At 33.6% G+C, this 18762-nt stretch overlaps 4 protein-coding genes across 5 annotated transcripts in view; all 4 read left to right on the forward strand.

Moving 5' to 3' along the window:
- Positions 1 to 3458, forward strand: part of LOC124459557 (PAS domain-containing serine/threonine-protein kinase-like) — an 8977-nt gene extending 5519 nt beyond the window's left edge. For both annotated transcript variants that reach the window (XM_047009015.1, XM_047009016.1), the window contains 10 exons: positions 157 to 392; positions 691 to 846; positions 1026 to 1175; positions 1328 to 1453; positions 1645 to 1779; positions 1858 to 1914; positions 2384 to 2526; positions 2596 to 2729; positions 2879 to 3010; positions 3107 to 3458. In XM_047009015.1, coding sequence (XP_046864971.1) covers positions 157 to 392; positions 691 to 846; positions 1026 to 1175; positions 1328 to 1453; positions 1645 to 1779; positions 1858 to 1914; positions 2384 to 2526; positions 2596 to 2729; positions 2879 to 3010; positions 3107 to 3264 — 1427 coding nt within the window. In that variant the 3' untranslated portion in view covers positions 3265 to 3458. The remainder of the gene's footprint in view (positions 1 to 156; positions 393 to 690; positions 847 to 1025; positions 1176 to 1327; positions 1454 to 1644; positions 1780 to 1857; positions 1915 to 2383; positions 2527 to 2595; positions 2730 to 2878; positions 3011 to 3106) is intronic.
- The window catches only part of LOC124433332 (exocyst complex component 3-like), a 21328-nt gene extending 7267 nt beyond the window's left edge, over positions 1 to 14061 (forward strand). The window contains 27 exon segments of the mRNA XM_046983094.1: positions 5408 to 5601; positions 6165 to 6221; positions 6304 to 6383; positions 6655 to 6685; positions 6768 to 7168; positions 7247 to 7312; positions 7315 to 7336; positions 7696 to 7734; positions 7889 to 7998; positions 8334 to 8447; positions 8562 to 8673; positions 8769 to 8852; positions 8939 to 9060; positions 9526 to 9621; positions 9733 to 9892; positions 10034 to 10075; positions 10751 to 10802; positions 10875 to 10945; positions 11167 to 11220; positions 11427 to 11527; positions 11743 to 11817; positions 12187 to 12267; positions 12340 to 12411; positions 12624 to 12735; positions 13154 to 13237; positions 13336 to 13428; positions 13728 to 14061. Of these exon segments, the coding sequence (XP_046839050.1) occupies positions 5509 to 5601; positions 6165 to 6221; positions 6304 to 6383; positions 6655 to 6685; positions 6768 to 7168; positions 7247 to 7312; positions 7315 to 7336; positions 7696 to 7734; positions 7889 to 7998; positions 8334 to 8447; positions 8562 to 8673; positions 8769 to 8852; positions 8939 to 9060; positions 9526 to 9621; positions 9733 to 9892; positions 10034 to 10075; positions 10751 to 10802; positions 10875 to 10945; positions 11167 to 11220; positions 11427 to 11527; positions 11743 to 11817; positions 12187 to 12267; positions 12340 to 12411; positions 12624 to 12735; positions 13154 to 13237; positions 13336 to 13428; positions 13728 to 13835 (2532 nt within the window). The 5' untranslated portion in view covers positions 5408 to 5508 and the 3' untranslated portion in view covers positions 13836 to 14061.
- Positions 3483 to 4904, forward strand: LOC124459559 (methyltransferase N6AMT1-like). Its single transcript, XM_047009019.1, is given in 6 exon segments — positions 3483 to 3510; positions 3513 to 3603; positions 3678 to 3763; positions 4442 to 4494; positions 4622 to 4709; positions 4777 to 4904. Coding segments are annotated over 6 exon segments (453 nt in total). The 3' UTR covers positions 4884 to 4904.
- Positions 14062 to 15894: 1833 nt separating the features above from the next.
- LOC124458580 (thymidylate synthase-like) lies at positions 15895 to 18762 on the forward strand. Its single transcript, XM_047008538.1, is given in 8 exon segments — positions 15895 to 16182; positions 16247 to 16459; positions 17127 to 17261; positions 17264 to 17317; positions 17388 to 17488; positions 17717 to 17791; positions 17875 to 17946; positions 18341 to 18762. Coding segments are annotated over 8 exon segments (888 nt in total). The 5' UTR covers positions 15895 to 16082; the 3' UTR covers positions 18479 to 18762.

Raw genomic sequence — 18762 nt, forward strand, 5'->3', positions numbered from 1 at the left:
AGTATCCTAAACAATTAGTCTTATTATTCTTTGCTCGTTGGGATATGTCTAACATCAATTTAATTACTTGCGACTAAGACTGATCTCTAAAATAGATATAACGAGATGCTTGTATAATACAAGAGTCGCCTTAAAAATTCTTTTCAATTACATTAGATCAGAATGATGTTCGTCCTGTCTCATCTCCTGACAGCGGAAGCATCGGCACTTCTGGTCAGCGTTCTATCCCTGTTCAGAAATCCGGACCTCGCGATCTTCTCACTTCCACTCCCAATATGTCCAGTGCTGGTGACAGTCCTTCTGTCCAGTCTCCAACTCAGCCAATATGCGAGGGTATGTTTGTCGGAAGAGCTCTTCATAAGGATGGATCTTCTCTCGGCCTTTTGTTTCAGGTGATTGAATTTTATATTATAAATTGATATCAGTTATACCACTGTAGTGCGCTATTTTACATCTTGTATCTAACATATAGATAATCCAATGACCTTTTTTAACCGTTAGATAATAATATATAAATGATCTTTTGTGTTCAGCGAAGGAAAAACCTTACCTAATTTAACTTTCTTTTCTGTTAACTGTTTTTTGTCCTAGAGATCCAGAAAAGAACATTCAATTTTACTGCAGAACAAAAAATCACCTAAATTAAGTTTCCTTACTGACGATTCTTGAATTAATCTTACTCTCTTTTAGATCAAAAGAGTTGAACTTAAAGATGGCCAGGTGTTATTTTGTATTTGGATATCCAAAGATACCGAGGATGATGATGTGAAATGCGTACAGGGAAATCATACATTTGGTTCAAGTCATAGCAGTCTTTTTCTCTCGTCTGTGAATGGAATAAAGGAGGTTTGCTTAAATTTGTGTTGCAGATTCAGTTGAACGTTGTTAATAAAGAATATTGTTCATTTGAGAAATGTTCAGGAAAATATTTTTAAGAAAAACATTTTGTCTTGAAATACTTTGTCAAACTTGTTGATCAAGAATCTGTAGTGAACGTGTTTAGCTCAGTAAATTCTTGTTTATAGCTCGGTCAATCAATGAATGAACTGAGTTTGAAAGATGAAAACTCGCCTGGCAGAGGTAGATATAACGAAAGGTATATTACAATGGATTCTATTGGTAAAGGCGCTTTTGGCTTTGTGAAACTTGCAAGAAGAAAATCAGACAATCTAGAGGTAGTTACATGTACAAAAATGTTCAATCTCGTCTCTCTCGTTTCATAATTGGGGGTTTACAGGAGCGACTTTATTTTTTTATGGAAAACTGGCATTTTCCGAGGAAAATTTTTTTCAAGAATAAGATCGATTTTTATTGACTTACATGGTAGGTGGTGGTTAAGTTTATTCATAAAGACAAAGTTTTAAAAGGTTCTTGGAAAGACGATCCTGTTCTTGGCACCGTTCCCTTTGAAATATCGCTGTTGACAAAACTTCGACATCCAAACATTATTCAGGTAGGCTTATTGGGGTTGTGTTATCGTTTTGGTGTTGTTGTTATATCGTTAATCATGATCGTGTAGCTCGTTTTGATCTGCTTTAGTTGTAACAGGAAAGTTGAACTAGTATTATAAAATCGATTTAGAGGAATGTCCTGTATTCAGTGTAGCTACAAGAGTTAACCTTTACTGCATTAAATTTATTGTAGCTGATAGATGCCTTCGAAAACGAAGATTTCTTTCAACTCGTAATGGAAAAACATGGTGGTGGGATGGACATGTTTGAATTTATTGATCGACAACCAAACATGGACGAGGCATTGGCAAGTTATTTGTTTCGACAGGTTTGTCGTCATTAAATTTTTTCATGTATCACATCAATGACTGTGTTGTCTTTAAATACTTTATTCTGTTGAATTTAGGTCGTTGACGCCGTTGCATATCTTCATTCCAAGAATATTGTCCATCGCGATGTTAAGGTATGCATGTGTGGTATGTATAAAGGTTTCATCACAAAACTACTCTTATTGGTGAGAAATTACGGAATTTACATTAACTTCAATTTTAATATGAGCTAGGTAGCTCACTTCTATGGAAGACACTAAGTATGTTTTGACTAAAGTTTTGACATCAGATCGTCTCTGATAAAGACACTAGACTGGAGTATATTTGGACTGAAGTTTGAACATAAAATCACTTCAGATGAAGACATTGTACTCAGGGTATTGAATTATGCAAAGTAACCTCAAATTTGATAAAAAAAAATGAAAAATACGAGAATTCTAGATTTGGCTTGCTCATATTTTCAAAACTGCACATCGAGGTGCTCATTTATAAAGTAAATGGTTTGAACCCGGGTGTTACTTCAAATTAATAAATTCTGTAATTTGAGAAATATAATTCGTGTATTAAATAATTTCTTACATTGTAAGTCGCACTTTTTCCAAGGATGAGAATGTAATTTTGGATGAAACGTTTACGGTCAAGTTAATTGACTTCGGTTCTGCTGCAATGATGGAAGATGACAAGTTGTTTTCTACGTTCTGTGGTACTATGGAATATTGCTCACCTGAAGTTCTCCTTGGAAATAGGTTGACCAAATTTAATATTTAGTTCAAATGAGGTTTTCATGTTTCGAAAGCTTCAAGTTTATTTTACAGGTATCGAGGGCCAGAATTGGAAATCTGGTCAATGGGGGTGACATTGTACACATTGATATTTGGTGAAAATCCTTTCTATGATGTTGAAGAAACTATTAGATCGGAACTTCGTCCTCCTTTTACTGTTTCTCAAGGTTATCAGGCTTATTGTTTCATTTTGTTGAAAATCAATCATATTTAAGCAAATTGTTCAAACAACCGCAGATTAATTATTTCATTATGTTTAAGCCTATAGTAAATGCTTTATTCAATACATTCCTCCAATTTTAGTATAATCTTGCAGATCTCATGCTCCTAATCTGTTGGATGTTGCATCCAGATCCCAAGTATCGTGCTGTCATACAGGATCTACAACGACACACTTGGCTTACACAACCTGTGGACGTTCACACGTATAGTTTTGCTGAAGTTGTTGGTAAAGTTTCTTTCATTATTTTTTTTTTAAATTTCATTATTACATTCACATCGTACCAATAAATGGATAAATGCGTATTTATTTTAATTTCTTAAGGTGGTATTGAAGAAAATGTCCGCGAAATGCTTGATGAAGAGCAGGAAATTGATGGTCGTGTAAACCGAGGTTCTTACTCTGAACACGATCACAGATATCTACAAACAGCTTACGAGCATTATTTGGAATCTGTCGATAACGAAGATCTCGAGGGATAATATGCAAGATTGTATCCAAATATATATGTTTCTCCCTGCCCATCAACGGCTGTATGTTAAAATAAAGATTAATTATGCAAAAACATAATATTATTTAGATACATACAAATTTTATTGTATATATTAAAGAACTGATATGAAAATAGTAGATATTTTTCAGATTTGGTGTGAAACAATCTAGAGTTACAATTGAATGCTTTTGTGTTTTATTATGATTCATGTTTTCAACTCCGAACTACCAACATGTTTTAATTACAAAGACGTATATGAACCTAGTGAGGATAGTTTCTTGATGCTGGATGCTTTGGAAAAGGATTTTGAATTCATTAAATCGTTGAAGTAAGTTTGGATACAGTATTACAATTTTACAAAACTGCTGTACCAGCCATTAACACGTTAATTTTTCATTTTAGACCTACAGTATGCTTGGAGATAGGCTGTGGAAGTGGTGTAATTATAACTTTTATCGCGTCAATACTTGGAAAAATTTACACTATATGTTAGTATAGATATTTGATCCAATGTTCCGTTGAGTATGAACCTCGCCATTAATATAGTGGGTCTATTGCATTCTGGCTATGGATTTAACCTCTGACTAATATACTACCTGTAATTACTATTTTACATTTGTTACCACACTGGCAACTCTCCAGTTTTCTGTGATCATACACAAACATAATCTTCTTAAAACTGATTTTATATTTGGTTGTTATAGAGCAACAGATGTTAATTTCAATGCTTGTTGTTGTACTCAAGAAACTGCCCTCAGAAATGGGGTGAACATTAGTATTGTTAACACAAATATGGTTAGCATTTACCTGGAGTCATTTGGAAATATTACATTTTGTTTTATTTGATTTTGATGTCAATGGAATATATCCATGCTTCTCTATAGGTTGATGGATTGAATTTTCGTTCTCACCAAAAAGTAGACATTATTTTGTTTAATCCTCCATATGTTGTTACTCCCTCAGAAGAGGTATATGCCATGTTTTAGATAATCCTCTGGACTCTTTATTTTATTTAAAGTACCTTTTTCTATTTAGTAATTTACTACAAGTTATTTAAGTACCAACTACTATCAGACATTAGGTTGATGAGCATACTAAATTGCTTTGTTAGCATACCGACTAAATTCTGCATAGTTTTAACAATATCTCATATCAATTTGTCACAGGTATCTCAGATGGTATTTCTGCAGCATGGGCTGGTGGGGAAAATGGTAGAGAGGTAAATTTGACCATGTGTATTCTTTGTGTGTTGTTGTTGTATTGTTGGGTGCTTGAAAATATAACTTATAATAATTAACTGAGTATGCTGGTACTCAATTAATTAAATAATAAAATTTCATGTATAGGTCATGGAAAAGCTGTTTCCAAGAGTGTCAGAAATCCTCTCGAAGAACGGTGTTTTCTATCTACTTGTTTCAAAGGAAAATAAGCCAGGCAAGTCTGTGCACACTTTTAAACTGTAAATGCAAAATGCTAAAAACTTTAACTTTTTCCCACAAAGATGAAATTGGTGAAATCATGGCATCACAAGGTTTGCTGACCACCACTGTAATGCAAAGAAAAGCAAGAAATGAAAGCTTGAACATTCTAAGAATATGTCATAATTAAATCATGTTGCATAAAGTGGTACTCTAGCTTGTTTTTTTGACTTTATGACTGTATTCTGGATAATTTTGTTTGGGGGACTTGAAAAATATCATTTGCCAAAGTATTTTTCACTTTTCCCAGTTTTACCTAATTTAGGGAGTCATTTATCAAGCACTGATCTGCATTGGTGTTGCAAACATATTTATATATTTATGTTCTGCCATATCAAGTTCTTTTGAAATCACTGGAAAATAGCAAGCATATATGAATATGTGCCCTCCTCCCCTCTAAATTATTTTCTTTCAAGATAGCTATTTTTAGCACTCCCTGAAGTAGGAGCGAAAAAGAACTTTTCTCAAAGCAGGGTGAAGATATTTTTGCCTACTGTGAAAGCAAGAACATTTTCATAATATTTTTAAGAGTGAACTTGAACCAGTGTTTTGAGGGTAATTTTAGCGCTCTTCGCCGTTTATTCTTGAAAAATAAATGGTACACACTAGACGGTATGTAATCCCTGTAGCTCCGCTGGGGGGCGTTTATTAGAGGGCGGTATGTAATGATTTATTACCGTATGTCATAGGTGACCAACACCAAACTATTTTGAAATATCAGTTTAATACGAAAACAAGTTAATTTTTCTTATGCCATGAACAGCTCTGTGTGTAAAGATGCTGATCTCAATAAAGCGAAGGCCGAAGCCTTGCACAATGCGATCAAAACAGTCGGTGGTTATTTACAGGTTTGTGAAATATAATAGTTAGATTTTCGTCCAGAATCCTTCTCATTCATTTCATTATTTATTGAGTGAATATCAGATCATGTTCATAGCACATTTTAATCGAAAGTAATTATTAGATGTGGGTAACCGTGTTTTCGAAAATCGTTGCTATAAGTTTATTATAGTCTTTACTCCTGAGATAACGAGATTCTTGATATGATCCTTGTAAAGTGAATTGTTTCAACTCGGAAGTATCGTCCATGTCAATAGAGTCCTGAGAAGGATTGTTGATGTTTGATTTTGGCTGATTTTTCAAAAGTCTTAGGGTAGTCCTCTTTGGAGTCAAGTCTTCACTTGACATAGAAGATCACTTCTGCTAAGGTTGTCTCTGTCAACATCAACAGTTCATCACAGGATTCTTCTAACTTGTACTATCGACAACTGCAAAAATGTTATAATCCTTGTATTTGGATTTTTGTGTTGCTTACTGTTGTTTCATTACACAATGAATTGTTGATCTAAACAGTCTGGACAACACAAATTTTTAATCAAATTTATTCAAGTTTCAAGCTACTTAATTTCAGCATCCAGAACAATTGGATAAAGTAGAACAATACCGACGTCGAATGATGAGAAATAAGGTTAGACTGAATCATTGGGAAGTTTTTTGTTTATGTGCTTTTATGCATTGAATGAGTTGTTGAAAAATTTTTATCTGTTCAGGCTTCTGTGGAGGCACGTCTAAAAAATGCTGTGCAATCGCAATTGGATGATGTTCGATCTGGTTTGCATCAGCTTCAAATGTAAGTTTGTGCCATATGTATACCAGTCTTTCTATAATAAAGTTGATTTGTTGAATTTATGCAATAGAATGCTGCTTTTTCTATTGCAAGAGCAATTTCAATAAACAACTTATGCATATATAAATTAAATTTCATGTGTAAGAACTTTATAGGAAGTTAATGGATGTTGTAGGAACAACAAACTTGTGATATATCCATGAAACCACAATCCAATGTTGTCTAATACCACAGAGCTTTTTCATTGTTTTAAAATCTTAACATGTTCTTTTAGTGCTCTTCAGGATGTAAAGCAAATAAAAAAAGTAAGTATGTTATTTTAGCATGTTTTTACAAGAGAGTTGAGCAGTGAAGTTCATCCAGTTGCTGTTGCCCAACATTTGTAAGACTATCCCAACACCATTTTCTTATCCATATATCCCACCACCACATGTTATCCCACCACCATTTTCTTATCCATGTTTCCCACCACCATTTTTTTATCCACGTGTTATCCCATTACTACCTGTTATCCCACTATTATTTTCTTATCCCTGCTTCTACTTGGCCATTACATTCTCCTGTAATAAAAACCAATCCATTATTCATAGTATGAACGAGGTTGACGAAATTTTTCGATCGTGCACCAACCTTGGTGAGGAGTTGGATGAAATCAAACAATGTCATGTCAAGCATCACGAAGCAGACAAAGCTTGCCGACATTTGAATCAGATATTTGAAGTTCCAACAAATGTTATTCTGACTGAGGAATACATTCAAAACGGAAAACTACTGGAGGCTCATCAAAAGTACTTAGAAAAATTCAGTTCAGAGAAAGGTTTTCAGAAGTATAATTGTAATTTGCTTTCAATCTTTTTTTCCTTAAGATTGTCAGAACTCGAAGCAACGCGTGATGAAGTACTATTAGAAGTTTATAGAATGGAAAAACCAAAGGAGCAACGAAGAAAGAGGCAAATGTAAGAGTTAATTTTCTTGCATGCTATCATTAATAGCCATTTTAGTTGTCATGAAGATTCTTTGGCTGCATGGAAGTCCTGTTTCCTTTTTGTATACATCAATGGTGTTATTTACGTTAGTCTTTAAAGCTTTCTCAAAGGTTTCCTAAGTTCTTCGAAAGTGTTTCAGAATGTTTTTATTGCGTAATTTTAGAGATATTTTGTAGGAATGCTTTTGGACTTTTTTTAAGGGATTTAGAACTTCTCTGGAAGGTAGCGTTCAGGGCTCATGTGGAGACTAGTTTTAGGAGGGTGGGCTTTTAGATTTCATTTTGAAATTAACGTTGTTTAAAAGATTTTTTAATATTGTTTTACTGTAGCTTGTCGAGGGATATTTTTCAGGGATTAAAATATGTTCGGTAGGTTTACCATACTTTGTATCTTACAGTTAAGAAATGCCCGACATACATGCAATAGCTATGTGCTTCAATCTTCAGACTTTATACTATTGCTCTTTCTTTCTCTCAATTATAGACTTATTGACGAATTTTTTCAATGTTGATTGTTTCACAGGATAATTTATGGAAGCAATTGTTAGTGATTCTCCAAAGAATACTCAGCACTGTAAGAGTTGATCCAGCAAAACTTGTGTCCGTCCTGAGAATTGTTGAACGCGAGGAAAGGTTCGCCGTTTTTACTATGAAGTGAATTTTAGCTATTTGGCTAGACTAACGATGGTTACAAGATTAAGTTGAATTGTGTTTAGTTGTGTGCTATTATACGTTCTAAAAGCGCAAGAAATAACATTGTATTTCGTGGATTTAAATCACTTTCGTTGATTGTTTCTACGCCATTCTCATTCCTATGACCAACGAAAACCATCTTTGTACTATGCAATCCATCTTTGTACTATGCAATGTTTGCCTTATCTCTCTTTCACTAGCGTTGTTATATGAATGATTATATAAATGATTGTTCATCTTGCCAACATATGACATACATCACACTTTCATTATAGGGCAGATAAACGTGCTGAGGAAAGACGTGTGAGAACTGGGTTCCTACCTCCCGGACGCCCAAAAAAACTAAGAGGCAAATTAGAGATAACTCTGAAGGAGACTGTGGCGTACAGGTTGGTTTGTACTTTGCTAGATTACATCTTTGCAAATTCTGGTTAGATTAGGATTGATTTGGTTGGGTAAATTTAGCTTGTTGATGAAGTCTTATATTTTTTGATTGTACACAGGTTTGTAAGTCTTGATATTAAGCTGGATGAGCGTGCCAAAGATAAAATGTGGTTGGTGAAACATTTAGAAAGAACTAGACAAATAATGGTCGAAGATTTACGTGTAATAAAGGTATATGTTATTGGATTATTTCGTCTTTCTAAATTTTCATACAGATGAAATAACGGTCTTTTTTAATGATCCAGTTTTATCCTTTATCAAACTAGACGTCCTGTCAACCTTGTTTTCCGCCATATTATAATATTTTCGACAAATACGTGCAAATGTACCACAGGGAGCTTTCAAAAATGGCGAGTGAGAATTTTTCAGTTTTGTATATTTTTTCTTCGTGCAGATTTAGGTTTTTGTAACGCATGTTTCAATAATTGCGATATAGCTGGAAACTATAGTTACAACGAATGATGAGCCAGCGACTATGGAAGATAGACTGAACATGGAAGATCGTGAACTCAAGTCTGACGAATGCATTAGTATCTTGACATGGCTCAAAGAATACGAGTAAGGATTGGTTTGCACAGAAGGTTTAACAAAAGTGAACTGCAGAGTTCGCGGGTTGTTTTGCTTTGAAAGACGTATTGAAGCGTCTTGCTTTTAGGAAATGGAAAGTGTACAAATAAGACGGACTTTTTGTTAACTAAATACAATAATAATCATTTTTGACGGATGGTTGAACTGCATATGTGTATGTTTGTGAAAAGGCGAATTATAAAAAGGTCCTTTGCTAAGTAAGATTTTCGTTAAGTTTTCAACAAATGCTATAGTTTCATGCTATATCATTTTAGCCTTTTTTTCTTTTTCCCGATATGTGTGGATTTAAGCTGCGCCCGAGATGTAAATACTCTAATAAATTACCAATAAGCTTTGTTATTCTACCGTGTAATGTTCTGCATGTGTTTTGTTTTCGAGTGATTTATATTGCTCTCACAAAAAGATCAAAAGTGTATTTTATTTGTTAAAATTTAGTGGTCCAAGTCTGATGATGCATCCTGAGCTCCAGATTGATGCACGTACCTTATATCCACTTCTTAAACCAGAAATTCTCATAAAACTCAGAGAAACGTGAGTGTTTGTATGATCTTTGAGATGAAAATCTATATATACTAGATACTTGTGCTGTGAGTGTGCTCTAGGTTGAACAATTACATCATGAAAAGTTAATCTTTATTACAGATATTTTAAGACAACATCAAGCAACATTAATGAGTGGATGGAACGCTTAGCGCAAACTGATATGAAAGACTGGCACGAGTCGTCGTTACCAGACAGCGATGGTGAAGGCTATTTTATTACGCCACTTCCGGTTTTTCTCTTTCAAATGGTTGATCAAAACGTAAGATATTTTAATGCAACTTCTCTCGAAGACACTAGTTATGTACTATCGTAAGGATTTCTTATTTATCATCATTTATGTATACGTAAAATTATTTTGTTGTTCAACTCGATCATTTTGGTTTATATATCTTCTTTTAAGATTAAAGTTGGTGCGTTAGCTGGCGAAGAGTGTCAAATCAAGGTAGGGAATGAAATTTTACATTGTATATTTGTTATTCACTGTTTTTTTCATTTCCTTTTTCGTTATCATCGTTTATATATTTGGATTGTGACGTATTAAGATTGTTCTCGTTCTCTGTAGTTCATTCATCACTACCTACACTGACACACGTTATCTAAGTTTCTATTTAAGGTAGTGTAAAGACTGTTGTTGTTCTCTGTTGTTCATTCATCACTACCTACACTGACACACGTTATCTAAGTTTCTATTTAAGGTAGTGTAAAGACTGTTGTTGTTCTCTGTTGTTCATTCATCACTACCTACACTGACACACGTTATCTTAGTTTATATATTTTAGGTAGTGTAAAGACTGTTCTTGTTTTCTGTTGTTCATTCATCACTACCTACACTGACACACGTTATCTTAGTTTATATTTTAGGTTGTGTAAAGACTGTTCTCATTCTCTGTTGTTTATTCATCACTACCTACACTGACACACGTTATCTTAGTTTATATTTTAGGTTGTGTAAAGACTGTTCTCATTCTCTGTTGTTCATTTATCACTACCTACACTGACACACGTTATCTTAGTTTATATTTTCAAATAATCTAAAACCTGTTGTTTTTCTCGTGTGAAATTTATAGGTCGAAATTTCGTCAAGGAAAAAGTTTCATTTGTACAATTTATATTTTAGATTTTAGAAACATGTATCGAAGCAATGCAAGAGTTTCAAAGAAAATACGAAGGTACGTTATTACATAAAGTTCTTTTTATGTCCTCCTTAATAAAGCATTGTTCATGTGCTGCATTTGGTATAGAGGCCGTGTATTCATATCAGAAAAAACATCTTCTAGACAGGAACGAACCATTATATTATGTTCAGTTTGTGGTAAGTTAATTAAACTATAATTTCGTACATGTTAGCGTTGAGACATGTGTGATCTTTGATGAGTGTATGCTGTATTATAATTTGTACATTGAACAATCTGAGAACGGAGGGTTGTAACGAAATATTGCCATTATATGGTTATTCTCTGATAAAGGAGCAAATTTTCATTCACCTAAGGGCTGCAAATGCTTGAGGATTGACTTTTACGCATATTTATCTAGGTTGCTATCGCTAACAATTGTCTCAAGTGTGCAGAATTTACAATACAATTAAAAGTAAGTGGAAATTCTGTTTGTGATTTCTAGAAATATTTTTTTTCGTGGAATAAATAGTTTGTATGCCTGAATTACTTTATGTGGATGACTTAAATATTTGTTTTAATTGTAACGGACCTTTTCATATATATTTTTTTTATTTTTTGTCATTTTAGAATCTTTCAGTTTTTTGTAATCTTTATATTGCGACGTTTTTATCTATTTAGGATCGAATGAGTGGGGAACTAAAACCAGGAAATTTTGAGGACGAAGAACAAGAAAGTTTCAAAAGACTTTTTGACTGTTTTAACGAATTGGCAAAGAAATGGTGAGAATAATTAAATTGTTATTACGTATTGAAGTTTTTCTTTCTTATTATTGATTTAGTCATGATCATTTTTATTATTATCGACAAATGTTTATTTATTTCTTCACAATTATTAATTTGAAGTCGGAGCCTCAATTGCCTGACCATCATCGCTTGCAAATGTTTTACTTTTGTTGTTTACAGACATTTGTTAACGTCTTTTTTACTCTACGTAGCTCTGATTTCTTATTGGAGGAAGTGTTTATGGACACTGAAGATCATTTCAAGAAGATAATGACACGAGAGCACTGGTACAATATGTTTAGTTTATTTTGAGTATTTTGTGATGTTTTTATTTTGAAAGTAAGTTATGATAATACCAGTTTTTTATTTTTCTATAAGGGCGTACTATTATGATTCATAAAATGTTTTCAATTCTGTAATACATATACAATATTGTCGAAATATTACCTTTTGCCTTTAAATTTCTCTGTGTAAAATTTGAATATTGTTCCCAAAATTTATTAAATACTGTAATACAAACAGTGTTGTTGGTGTTAAGACATATCGTCTACCTTCTTCTTCCGACAAAGTTTCAAAAATTAATCAATAAATGAAAACATCGTTATACAATAAAAAGTTATGAAGGTTTAAAAATATAATTGGTTTTCCTATAAAAGGTACACGGTTGCTGTCCACGTTGAGACGATTCTTGCTACGATCGAAGATTATAATAGTGATTTTACTCACATCATGCCAAAGTAAGTGAACCTGGTTGTGATTGATCGAGACTCTGTAAAGTTGTTTTAAGTTTGGTACTTTTTCGTTTGTAGACAGCATGAATATCTTCTTTTATCGTGCTTGGACCGAGTTGTACTTGAATATGTCCGTGCTATGACTGAGAGGTGCGTTCAAATGCAAAAAATGAAAGTTTTGATGGTAGACAATTACTTTGTTACGTATGATTAGTAAAGATATCTTTGATACTCCTCGCAGTTTTGCTGTGCTGATGGTATTGATTATGCAATAATGGCAATAATGAGATCATAATGATTATCATAGAAAAACATCATTCTTATGGTACTCTTTTTTAATGTTGCAATATGTTCTGACATAGGAGAATGAGATTTAAAGATTACAATGAAAGAATAAAGGGTGCGGAACAGATCAAAAGAGAAGCAAAGAAAATCACAGAAACGTTCAACAAGCTTCAAGTAGACCCAGAAAAGGTTTCTATAACTTCGAGCTAAAGCTTTATATAGTAGTTATCAAATTTTATTATATTGTACTGAAATGTAATTTTTATACATCTTGGAATAATCATTAGGAATTGATAGAGCTTTTCAAACTTTCAAAGATAGTTTGTTCGGGTATCCTTCTGTAGAAACCATAAAACCAATAATAGATAATAAACAATAAACCAAAAATATGCAGATAATTTCAGAAGGTTTAAAAAGAAGATTTTGTTATTGCTTCTTTAGTGTTGCAACAATGAATCAATAACAGTAATAATAGCTGGCTTGAAAAACAGTTTGTCATTGCTGGAGATCCAAAGTTTAAAACATTTGGGGGCATTTTCAAATCGTCCTTATCAGCATCGTTTTTATCTTATAAACTTTTGTATTTATTTTCTTATAAATATTATAGATAACTGAAAAATGTTCTGTCATTCCAATGTTATCCGATATTATCAAATTGAAGGACGTTGAAATCTTGTCGCTTGAGATTCAAGTAAGTGTTTACGATATTCTTTCCAACAAGACAATCTAGCAACCATAATTCTGTTCATTTTGCTTTGGGTAAAAGATGCTTCGATTAATCCATTTTAGAGTGTAGCCAGCGAATTCAAGAATTTTACTAGTGAGCATGCGATGGCCTTGCTCTCCATGCGAGAGGATATCAACAGAGGAAACATTAATGAAGTAAGTTGTTTGTGTCATGATTTTGTGCGTTTAGTTCACACTTGCAACTATTTTTAAATGATAGAATTGGGTCATTTGTGTTTTAGTTTGGGTTGATGTTTTGTTCTTAGAAAATCCCTGTGTTTAACTATTTTTTCTTGAAAAATACAATATCTGAAGTGACCAGGAGTGTACAGAGGAGATAATTTAGTTGCGAAGAAAGTAAAAGCATGGCATTCCTTCAGGAATTTTTATATTTTTCCCAGAGAAAATGTTTTGCTGTAGCTAATTTGTGAATGATATTTTGTTATATTTTTCAGATCATTGCTGGCGCAAATTTTAACACTAAAGACGTTTCTCGTGAAGAAGGAATGTTTGCGCAAATTCAGATAGCTGCAAACGTATTGTGGGACAAAATTAGTAAATAGTTCAATGGAAACCACCAACATAACATCAAGATGATCATAACTATGGCTAAAAAAAATGGCTTGCATATAAAGTAATTTATTTTGCGTATTTGTAGTGCCGCTTTATCACAGGAACTGGGTGCGCTTTACAACCATCTTCATTACAATAGATAACTTCTCTTACACAATTTAGCCTCTCAATTCTATTCCTTATATTAATAAACATAACTCATAACTTTAGTTTAAATCTCAGAACTCTAGTTTGAATTCCTACAAACTTATTTTTTACTGGTTTGCCTTATTACCTAATTCCTAAAGCCTTCCCCTGTGTATGCAAAATGGTTGACATAAAACTAGTCATAAATATGGACATAAGGTAAACATAAAGATAGAAAAAAGATAGGCATAAATGCATATAAAAAAGGTGGGCATAAAGGTAGACAAAAAGTTAGAGTCAAAGGTAAACATTTATAAAGTTAGACGAAAAGGTAGACACAAATATAGACACAAAGATAGACATAAAGGTAGATAAAGGTAGATATAAAGATAGATATAAAGGTAGACAACACGAAACTTACAAAAGTTGACATAAAGGTAGACATGAATGCAGACATGAAGGTAGACATGAAGGTAGACATAAAGGTAGACATAAAGATAGACATAAAGATAGACAGAAAGGTAGACAGGAAGGTAGACATAAAGATAGACATAAAGGTAGACATAAAGGTAGACATAAAGGTAGACATGAAGGTAGACATAAAGGTAGGCCTAAAGGTAGACATAAAGATAGACAGAAAGGTAGACATAAAGGTAGACGTAAAGGTAGACACAAAGGTAGACGTAAAAGTAGACTGAAAGGTAGACATAAAGGTAGACATGAAGGTAGAAAAAAAGGTAGACACAAAAGTTGACATAAAGGTACACATTAAGTGGACATGTAGCATTGCAGCTTGGCAAGAAAGTAGACACAAAGATCGATTATAATTATCTGATAGCCCATAATTTTGAATAAATTTACATTTTTTAATGCGATTGATCAATATTCAAATAATCTGTTTATTGTTTGATCTCATTTCATTATTGGCCGATCAATCGATTTACTAACCAATTAATTGGTTGATCAATTAGGTTTGTCATTGAAGAGAGCGTCTTTTGCAGATAACAGAAAGTTTCGTTGTTTACCTCATCAGATATAATGTATTTACTAGCTTAGGGAAAAAATATTGATGAAAGTATTTCACATACATTTTTATTGGAACTGACATCACTGTTTACTATTTTGAAATATTATATTTTGCCAATTAGAATGTAGTAGCTCATCAAAACCAGCCAATGAAATCAGGCGACAAAACGACTTTCATGCATGTCAAAGAAGAACTAGGAGTGTAGAGGAAGGGGGCTTGTTAAAATTCTCAAGTTTTTTCAGTGGTGATGTATATCAGAACCCTCTCACTCGGTTTTAAATTGCATCAAGAAAAAGAAAACCAGGGGAAACAGGTAGTCCAGCTAAGAATTTTCGTCTCTTTGTACTGTTGATGTTTTAGTTCAAACTTGATTCTTAACACATCACACAATGCCAACATATTACGTGGCACATACAATAACTATTGTTTATTATGCTAAATATGTCTATTAATGTAGTTCTCCTTAGCAATTGCTTCATCCCATGGTTGTGCTAACTGTTAAATAGTGTTGTGATGCACATCACATAGTTCAAAATATTTTTTGTAAACGTTTTTCCACTAAAAAGGTCTCAGTAGAATTGGTAGAGTTTAGAATAAAACACCAGCTAGTATGCTAACGTCAACTCACAATTTAACGACAGCAAACTCAAGTTCATGACCCCACTTCCTCTTTAGGTAGAACTGTGTTCGTTTGAACCATTGAGCTCTATCCGCTGACTTTGACCACCAAAATCCGCCATGTTTTTGACCACGCGGCCGCGCGCTAATAATTTATACTAATTTTGTTGACGTTTCCCCTCCAGTTATTATAGAACTCAATGGTTTGAACCAATCACATAGCTGTAAACATGACTAGCGCGCCATTTTTAATTTACATCAACTCGAAGGCGCGAACTTTATTATACCTACGACCTACAATAAAGTACAAACAGTGTTTTACCGGTTTAAATTTGATTTGTTAAAACCCATCATCGCTAAAAGCATTTGAAATAACCTTTTGTGTTGTAAACTATAGAGATATAGAGAGCAAAACTTTAATCGCTGCTTAAGAAACGAGTTCGATTAAAACAATTATTTAGGGAATATGCTGGGTTCTGATTCTGTTGAGGATCACGACGAATTCCAATACCTAAATCTCATTCGAAAGATCTTAAAGCATGGTAAAAGAAAGGAAGACAGAACAGGTAATGAATATATATGTATAATTTATACAAAGGCTTGTTTAAGAAGAACCATCTGCCTTATTAGGTACAGGTACAGTGTCTATATTTGGTGCTCAGATGCGTTTCAGCCTTAGAGATGGCACTTTTCCTTTGTTGACCACAAAACGTGTCTTCTGGCGTGGTGTGGCTGAGGAATTATTATGGTTTATACGTGGAAGCACTAATGGAAATGAACTGGCCAAAAAAAATGTTCACATTTGGGATGCCAATGGCTCTCGTGAGTTCTTAGATAGCAGAGGTGAGTTTCCCAATTTAGAATGCAAGTGTCACTTTTCGATGAAGATGATTTCTGAGGATACTGAATTGTCAGTCAGTGTCGGTAGTACTTCTCTTAACTGCACAAACCAGTACAATTAACACCTACAAACATGGCCCATGGCACCAAGTGTGATGTGGAGTGTTGCTAGGGTGAGGGGAGCGATCAAACCAAAAAAGATTGAGAGGGGCGGAACTACTCTGGGCATTAAGTGATGATTTTAGTTTAGAGAAAAGGAAAATTTTGAGATAAGGAGGCCCTCAATGCAAACATCTCGTGATATTTTACAAGTTCAAGCAATTCACTATTAGTGTTCAGTGTTAATAAAAGTGTGCTTGTTGTTTTTAGTGAAAGTTAAAATAATCATTTTTCAAAAGTGATTTGATGTTAACAGTTGTCTTCCTATAGACACCATACTTGTGTTTCAGTATAGTGCCTTCATTAGAAGTCACATGATGTTGCAACTTCTGTTTTGTTCTTAACTCAGTATATAAAATCAAGAGTTGAGACCTACGTCTTCATCTTGTGCTATTTATTGTCTTAAACAAGAGTGACTGTGATGCTTAACTGCACTGTAATGTATACAATGTGATGATGTACCAGAATAGTTGAAAACCTAGAGTTTGAAATTTTTGATCCTTTTGTTAAGGTCTATTTGAAAGAGATGTTGGTGATCTTGGTCCTGTGTATGGATTTCAATGGCGTCATTTTGGTGCTGAGTATAAAACAATGCACACAGACTATTCTCAAGAAGGTGTTGACCAGCTAAAGAATGTCATTCATACAATAAAACAAATCCTTGTTCTAGACGCATTATAATGTCTGCTTGGAATCCTGTTGGTAAGACAGTAAACTATTTTTGAATTGAAAAAGTTCTTTTGATACTAAAACCTCAATTTTTGTTTATCAGATCTTCCCAAAATGGCACTTCCTCCTTGCCATTCATTGGTTCAATTTTATGTATGTGATGGTGAACTTTCTGCCCAGTTGTATCAACGATCTGGTGATATGGTTTGTACTTCATGTTTCAGTAACTGACTTTACCTCTCCCCCACCACCATTTGTTAGATACCAGAGTAAAACTGTTCTCATTCTCTGTTGTTCATTCATCACTACCAAAACTGACACATCTCATGTTTATTTAACATAGTGTGGAAAAGTTATGGGTTTTTTGCTTTCCATCTTTTAACAATAAATAACACCAAATGAACTTCTTTTGTATGTTATTTTATTGCTCAGGGACTTGGTATTCCTTTCAACATCGCAAGTTACGCATTTTTGACTTATATGATTGCTCATGTTTGTGATTTGAAGGTACGTTTACTATTGAAAAATTTTGTACTGTCAGCAGTGTACTTTACCATCGATGTCCATACTCACACTAAAAAACGTTTTAGCCGGGAGATTTTGTTCACACGATTGGAGATGCACATGTTTATTCCAATCATATTGCTGCTCTTGAAGAACAGGTGACTGTCATTTTTTATTACTTCATATTTGGAAGAGATTTTTCAATTAGAACATTAGAACAGATACAAATAAAAAAATTGACATTGTTACTGGTGACAATAAACGAAAAGCATAATATTAACTGCAGTACTGAGTTTTTAGGCCGAAAACTATTCCTGTTTTTGCATTTCTTTTCAAAAATACTGAGCATCCCGTTGTCGTCATTCATCATGGAAATTATTCCTTTTAGTACTGGGCCTATTGTCTCACGTTGGTTATTGTTGATGGTAATTTTTACCACCCTTCTTTGTTCTCTACTTAAATAGCTAATTTTAGATCATAATTCTCACAAAATTATTACTCCATTCTCATCAATGCTCTACCTTTTGATGCACTCTATATTTTCATTTCCAGATAAAAAGAAAGCCGAGACCATTCCCAAAGTTGAAAATAAAACGAAAAATTGTCGACATTGATGATTTTACGTTTGATGATTTGCAGTTAGTCAATTATAAGCCACATCCAAAAATAAAGATGCAAATGGCCGTGTGATCGAATTGGAAATTAACTGTGGGAAACACGTATGTTTTTTGAGCTAGCTGTTTTAATTCGGTACATTCATATTTTATTTTTCAGTCTCGCGCGAGAGTTTATTCAAAAAAGTAGAATTGCAAACGTTGCTGGCATCAATTCGAGCAGTATTGTTATTGGTTATAACAGGAAATACTTCGGTTTGTGTCAAAATCATTGAAAACGCGGCATTTGTTTTTGGTTATCACGATGCACTTGATTCCAGAAATAACAATTTTTAAATTGAATACGAACAGAAAATCTAA

This window comes from Xenia sp. Carnegie-2017, unplaced genomic scaffold (genome assembly GCF_021976095.1).
Source record: "Xenia sp. Carnegie-2017 unplaced genomic scaffold, XeniaSp_v1 HiC_scaffold_13, whole genome shotgun sequence".
In the NCBI taxonomy this organism is placed as follows: domain Eukaryota; kingdom Metazoa; phylum Cnidaria; class Anthozoa; order Malacalcyonacea; family Xeniidae; genus Xenia; species Xenia sp. Carnegie-2017.